We start from the raw sequence: 7,240 nt of genomic DNA on the forward strand, positions 1-7,240 counted from the left end.
ACTTTCATTGCCTGAGGCGGACGAGACACGCATTGCTCATCAGTTTACTGGTGACTGACGATGAGCAACCATCTCAAATGACTCAGAATTTAAACAGCCATCGCTTTCTACCATGATCTTGAATAGCCAGGTAAGCTTATGGAGGACCTTTTTGACCAGTTCTAAGTTCTTGGACATGGTTACCTGCCTTGTGTTGTTCTTCATGATGTTCACATGTTACACTTCATGCTGGAAAGGAGAGGTTTCAGCAGAACGCTCATTCTTTGGACGTTGTTCTTGAACACTTTGTATTAATGTTATTCTCCATTTGCCACCCTGTGTTCTGTCTTCCACACAGAATAAGATGGAGGAGTGTGGTGAGATGTCCCCGGCTCTTCCTCTGTCTCACGGCCCGACCCCCTCACAGACGGCCATGCAACATACACAGCTCATGCTGACCGGCTCCCAGCTAGCAGGGGTGAGACAGACTTATATGACATGGACACACACACACACACACACTTTGCTTTGCTCTTGCCTTGCTTGCTTCCCTTGTGCTGCTTTTTGAACACTTTGTTTCCATCTTCGTCTCCCTCTGTCCATGTTCTCTCTTCTCTTCCCTTCTCCTCTCTTCTCCTCTCCTATCCTCTCCCTCTTGGCCAGTTGGCAGCTCTGTTGCCAGCCCAGCAGCAGATGTTGCTGCAGCAGGCTCAGGCGCAGCTCCTGGCTGCGGCTGTGCAGCAGTCCAGTGCAGCCCACGCTGCTCACGCTGCCCACGCAGCCGCCCAAGCCAATCAGCAAGCTCAGGCAGCCGCAGCGGCAAATCAGCAAGCCCAGCAGCAGCAGGCGGGACAAACAGGGCAGCAGGTGCAGTCGCAGTCCCTGGGACAGAGCACACAGGAACAGACACCCCAGGGTGTCCCTGTCCCGCCTCCTCCACCCCAGCTCACCCTCTCCCAGCCAATCCAGCTCACCGCCCAGGTACTGACTGCCAATGCCAGCTTTTTCCTGGTGAGCGACTTGATTGAGGAGCCAGTATCAAGCCATGGAACAGTTTTTCTTGCATATCTATTGTATATATGTTTCCATCTTGCATACAAATACACATCTTTTCCGTTTCTGGTCTTGTACGCTCTGCAATAGCAACGTTTCTCTTCCCACTTCTATGTTTTCTCCAAATCTGCTGCTGGAGAACGATAACAACACATGTGTGTGTGTGACCGCGCGGTGTGTCTACCTCTCATGAAGCCTTACATTCGTGTTCTCTCTCTAATCTGTCCATCATTCTCTCTCGATTGAACAGGACATCCAGCAGCTGCTGCAGCTTCAGCAGTTGGTGTTGGTGCCCGGCCACTCGCTCTCGTCCTCTGCCCAGTTCCTCCTCCCACAGGCACAGCAGGGCCAGCAAGGTGGGCAGGCCTCTTACTGGGCCAGTGTGTTTCGCTATTGGCAGAAATAAGCTGTTCACATAAAATCCTGTTTTGACTTGATTTCTTTGTTATAATTAATGATTATTTGTGTGTTTTCTTTCCCCCTCAGGACTCTTATCGACACAAAATCTCATCTCGCTACCTCAGCAAAACCAAGGGAGCCTGCTGTCTGCTTCAAATAGAATGGGACTCCAAGCACATGTATGAGGAAACTCTCAAGCTTTACTCAGTGGGGAAGTAAAACCGGCAATAAACTCACGCCCCTGTCTCTCTCTGTGTTCCCTCTCGTACCCGCCACAGCGAGATAAGTGTATGGAGGTGAGCGGCGTGACCACGGTGCCCTCAGTGACCTCTCACCCCGAGGAGCCGAGTGACCTGGAGGAGCTGGAACAGTTCGCCCGCACTTTCAAACAGAGACGCATCAAACTGGGATTCACACAGGTGGGGAGAGACACCGGCTGTGTGTGTCGGCGACATGAGCAGCGTCTTCGTCTTTGATGTATTTTGACCGTACTCCTTTTATCCGTCCACCAGGGAGATGTCGGTTTGGCCATGGGGAAGCTGTATGGCAACGACTTCAGTCAGACCACAATCTCTCGCTTTGAAGCCCTCAACCTGAGCTTCAAGAACATGTGCAAGCTGAAGCCACTGCTGGAGAAGTGGCTCATTGATGCAGGTGGGCATCAAACGGTCCCTCTTATAGCGTGCTCGTGGAGTCAGACACTCATCTGTTGTTCTGTCGCTCTCCTTCGCCAGAGACCATGTCCATAGACTGTACCTTGCCCAGCCCCAGCTCCCTGTCCTCTTCTTCTATGGGCTTTGACGGGCTTCCTGGTCGCCGCCGAAAGAAGAGAACCAGCATCGAGACGAATGTACGCGTGGGCCTGGAACGCGCATTCATGGCGGTAGGACGATTAACCGTATTATATCATTGAAGAAACTCATCATTTGAAGTGTTTCACGAGTTGTTTAGTCTTTATTTTTCCGCTGAGCTTGATCTGAATTCCTGTCTCTCCCCTTCTGCAGAACCAGAAGCCTACCTCAGAGGAGATCCTAATGATCGCCGAGCAGCTCACCATGGAGAAGGAGGTGATCCGGGTCTGGTTCTGCAACCGCCGACAGAAAGAGAAACGCATCAATCCCTGCAGTGCCACCCCTCCCCTGCCCAGCCAGCCCCCCACTGCCCCACCAGCGCACAAACCACCCTGCTACAGCCCTCACATGGTACATATCCAACCTCAACGTTATTGTTGTGTATTTCGAAGGATATTTAGAGCCAAACGACCGCTGTGTTTCAGCTCTCTGTAGTTTCAGAACCCTGAATCTGCCATTTTGTTCCCCTCTGCCAGATGTCCAGCCAGCTGTCGCAGGCCGTGACCAGTCTCAGCACAGCAGTGACCGCCATGTCCCCCGGCTGCCCCCAGACTTCCAGCCTCACCTCCACCCACCCCTCTCTCAGCTCCGCATCTTCCCCGGTGACTCCTCCTCCTCGCAGCACGGCCAGCCCAGCCACTCCCAGCCACAGCACACTCAACCTTAACACAGGGTAAGAGACCAGGACACGTTCACAATACACCACCTGGGATTCCCCCATCAGTCACTTCACAGCCGTTATGCTCTTGGCAACTTTGGGTTTTCCACTTACCTTTGGGGATGTGTGCTCTCCAAAGTAACTCATAAGGCAGATTATGGAAAAACATATTTCTGTTTCACTGCCGACTTCCAGTTCCCTCTTCCTAGAATCAGTTTATTAAATGGCTTTTTGGTTTGATGTGTGAAATGAGGTCTGTGAACACAAGCTTCAGAGATGTTTTGCTCTATGATGGAAAGTATGTCAGTTGATATCCCACTTGTGACTTCTGAAGCTTTTATATGTCTTAAAAAAGGAAGACGCTTAACATCATCACGCCTTCAGCTGCTTCGTGGTGGTGACATTGGAGTCATGTGACCGTGTTGTTGTATTTATTTCTTAATCTCATCTTCCCGATGGATGGAAATATCTCAGACAGTAAACATTTCATGATGGCTATAGAGGGAAGGAAATTGCAAAATCTGATTTAGTGAAATGCAACCTGTCAATATAGCACTAGTTTAAGGAAGTAGCTTTTTTGTAATTTGCGATGACTGATCCTTTAAGTATTATATCTCTGTTTATTTTAGATTCAGTTAAAGTAAAATATGTTGGATAGCTTTCACAACTGAATACATTGAGGCAAATAGTTTGAAGTGCCAATACACACAACCACACATTTCCATAAACATGCTCACCGCAAATACTGTAGCGCACCACGCTCGGTTCACCTGCAGTTTGTAGTTGGTTTGGGCACACACACACACAAACACACACACACACACACACACACTGATATCCCAACATGCCGTTGGGCACCACTGCTTCCCCTGTGCTGCAGTGAACTCTAACCCTGTGTGTTTGTTCATGTGTGTGGTTCTTATGTTCACAGCTTATGGCGTATGGGTAAAAAGAACGGGGACGTGTCTAACTTCATCACCGATTTCGCTGCAAACTTGAGGTGAATGCGACCGAGACACAGGCGTGCCGACGCGGCACAACACCGTTTTGTTCGGTGCAAAATTCTGTGTTCTCGTATTTAATTACTTCACATAGTGGCTGAGACTTTGGGTGTTTCTGTTTCTTCTGCATTTCTAACCTCTTGTTTACATCTGCACAGCCAACTGTCAGCCATTTTCGGCTCTTTATCTGAGCAGGGCTGCATTTGCCCTCCGCTTGTCCTTCCTGCTAAACCTGCTTTTTTCCTCACCTTTTCTCCTGTCTGTCTGGGCTTGTGTGTGTGTGTGCGTGCGTGTGTGTGTGTACGTGTGTGTGTGTGTGACACAACAGGAACACTGTGATGGGAGTTAACACAGGGATGAACCAAGGCCTCCTCGGTAACAATCCCCTGGCCACTATCCAAGGTGTGTGTGTGAGAATAATAAATAGGTTTATTTCAGGAGAGTGAAAAAAGAGAAAGCTTAGCATCAGTAGCACTGATAAACAGAATATAATTTAGAGGTCAAGGCTGAGGGGGTGTACTTTATTATTTCATGACTGGGAAAATCTCAGGGTCACAGAATACATAACAAACACGCGGAGTGTATATTTTCTGGCAATACATTCTCCTCCTCCTCCTCCTCTCTCACTTATACACTCCCACACACGCTCACACACGCACAAATGCTCAGTCAGACACATAATGTACACGACACATCTCATCTCACACACCTTCCCACACTTGAGAACAACGCAAGAATAGCACAAGAAAACACAGAAGCGTGAAGTCCTGCAGAACTGACCACCAAACAACCCAGACCACCGTCAGCAGAGCGAATTTCCGATGATAAGGGGGAGGGAGGCGTATTAAAAACAGCAGTGTGATGATGAGTCATACAGTCGTGCATGGTGGGTGAATCAAATCGTGCTGGTCGAATGCTGACTGCAGACGCAGATGAAGAGGCAGCCGAAGGCGTTTTGCTCATCCACAGGACGAAGCAGCTGAGGCGGAGATTGGTGTAGAGAGCAAGAATGACTTGTATATTATAATGTTACCATCAACATCCATGACTCCATCCCATCAAGCGTTTGAGTGTGTGTGTGTGTGTTTGTGTGTGTGTGTGTGTGTGTGTGTGGCATTTATTACGTTAATGCGTGGGCTATGTTTTTGTGTGTCCGTCTGTGCTTTTCATCTCTTCATTTCATCATCGGTCAAATGTGTTGATGTGTTGAATATCACCATGACACTTGTTTATGTACTTTATTTGGGGCTATTCGCTGCGTTTATTTGAGGGTTTTCAGTTTTAACAATCAACTTTGAATATTTGAACATCAGGGTCACAGAGCAAGAGCTTCATTTTCGAGTCACTTTTTCACTTCACCACGATGCTAAACACTCAAACACCAAGATCGATCGCTGAGGAGGCAGAAATAACCTCGACAGACGACAATGCAGCCGCGAGAGCTTTTGAGTCGTATGGATGCTTTTTCTCCCATTGAAAAACCTCAAATCTGTTTTGCTGTTGCTATGCAATCATGGACATTATTAGGCTGCTTCACGCGTAGCATTTTGTGTATGAAAGCGCTCCATGAAGCACTATTCACAGCCAATAATCGACCATGTTTCCATAACAACAGACCACTCATGTAAGCTTACCTGTTACTGTGGTTTATCTGATCTTATCTGATGAAGATTATCTTGGTACCGATATTAAACAATTTATATTGTTGTTTTTGTGCTTTTTTAATTACCCCAAAACCCCGACAGTTGCTCTTTCTTAACAGAGAAACCGCACTCTGAGTACCTTGAGGCTGCGCCCTGAGCTTCCATTTAAAATGGGTCGTGACGGTTATCTTCACCTACTTCTCAACAAGTCCACGCGCTTTCTCTTGCTCGGCTGTGTCGTAAATATGAACTGAAGTAAAGGCAGATGAGCAGATGAGCAACAAACAATGATTAAAAAGCACCCAGCCGCCATAAAAAAATGGAATGTTGTGAAATGGTTGGTTAATGCTGCGACGCGACACAGCATTGCGTGCAACGTAACGCTACGACGTAACGCTGCGACGTAACGCTACGACGTAACGCTACGACGTAACGCTGCGACGTAACGCTACGACGTAACGCTACGACGTAACGCTACGACGTAACGCTACGACGTAACGCTGCGACGTAACACTGCGACGTAACGCTACGACGTAACGCTACGACGTAACACTACGATGTAACGCTACGACGTAAAGCACAAAGTCAGCATTTCGTGCTATTCCTTTCATCTTTCTCTCTTCTTTCTCCCGCCCTCAGCCCTAGCAGCCAGTGGTGGCCAGCTGCCTCTTTCCAGTCTTGAGGGGGCCGCTAAGATGATGCTGGGGGTCTCTGGGGGCCAGGGAGGGTGCCTCCCCTCCTCCCTCTTCCTCAACCACCCCGCCTTCCTCCACTTGGGCCAAAACCACGGCGCTGGACTGATCAGTGCTGCCCTCGCCAAAGCCTCCCAGGCCTCCCCCTTCCCTTCTGCCAGCAGCATAAGCCCCACCCCCTGTTCCCCCTCCCCCTGCTCTAGCCCCGCCTCTTCCTGCTCCTCCAGTGAAATGGCACACAGCCCGTCCTCTCTGGGCGGAGCCAAGATCGAGTGACCGCGCCAAGGGCCAATCAGAGAGGAGGAGGAAGGAGGAAACGAGAACCTCGCCTTTCACACCAAAGCTATCTCTTTCTCTCTTGCGCTCTTCTTCCGTTATTTTTTTCGCAATGGCTCTTTCTCTCTTTCTCTCCCAGTCTTTCGATGCCAAAAATACACAGAATGAAAGAGGAGAGAGGGAGGGAAAGAAGTGAAAGAGGGGAGAAGGGGGGAAGGGGAAGATTAAAACCAAAAATCTTTATCTATCCAAATCGATGGAGAGGAGGCAACGTGGGACCTTTTTGTCAATAACCCGTGATATCGACATGGCACCTCTCCACTCTGTCTCTCTGAAGGAAAACACACCAATGACTCTTTAGCAAAGAGATGGAAGAGACGGCAGAGAAGCATGTCAAAGCGCATAAACCAAAAATGACAAAAGATAACTTTACTATGTGACAAAGGAATGGCGGCAAGGACAACAAAAATGGAGAGAAGAACTGCGCTTACGTTTTCCCTTTTTTAATTATTTCGAAAAGCTGCGGGTCTGAAGGAAGAGTAGGGAGGATGAGTTTAAACCAAAAATGTACCGGAGGAGGAGGCGGAGGAGGAATACACAATGACAAAAAAAAGACAAAAAAAACGACAACCATACCAAAATCCCAAATACCAAAAACCAAAAATACGGAGAGAAAAGCTTTATTCAA

At 48.5% G+C, this 7,240-nt stretch overlaps 1 protein-coding gene across 1 annotated transcript in view; it reads left to right on the forward strand.

Annotated features, from left to right (window-relative positions):
- pou2f2a (POU class 2 homeobox 2a) overlaps positions 1–6,663 on the forward strand; it is a 12,919-nt gene extending 6,256 nt beyond the window's left edge. Inside the window, exons 5-15 of the mRNA XM_056445087.1 lie at positions 338–457; positions 1,283–1,388; positions 1,519–1,610; positions 1,710–1,850; positions 1,944–2,085; positions 2,166–2,314; positions 2,436–2,633; positions 2,759–2,955; positions 3,872–3,940; positions 4,270–4,343; positions 6,224–6,663. Coding sequence (XP_056301062.1) covers positions 338–457; positions 1,283–1,388; positions 1,519–1,610; positions 1,710–1,850; positions 1,944–2,085; positions 2,166–2,314; positions 2,436–2,633; positions 2,759–2,955; positions 3,872–3,940; positions 4,270–4,343; positions 6,224–6,552 — 1,617 coding nt within the window. The 3' untranslated portion in view covers positions 6,553–6,663. The remainder of the gene's footprint in view (positions 1–337; positions 458–1,282; positions 1,389–1,518; positions 1,611–1,709; positions 1,851–1,943; positions 2,086–2,165; positions 2,315–2,435; positions 2,634–2,758; positions 2,956–3,871; positions 3,941–4,269; positions 4,344–6,223) is intronic.
- The last annotated feature ends 577 nt before the right edge of the window (positions 6,664–7,240 follow it).

The sequence above is a fragment of the Pseudoliparis swirei genome, chromosome 22, assembly GCF_029220125.1.
Source record: "Pseudoliparis swirei isolate HS2019 ecotype Mariana Trench chromosome 22, NWPU_hadal_v1, whole genome shotgun sequence".
Taxonomy (NCBI): domain Eukaryota; kingdom Metazoa; phylum Chordata; class Actinopteri; order Perciformes; family Liparidae; genus Pseudoliparis; species Pseudoliparis swirei.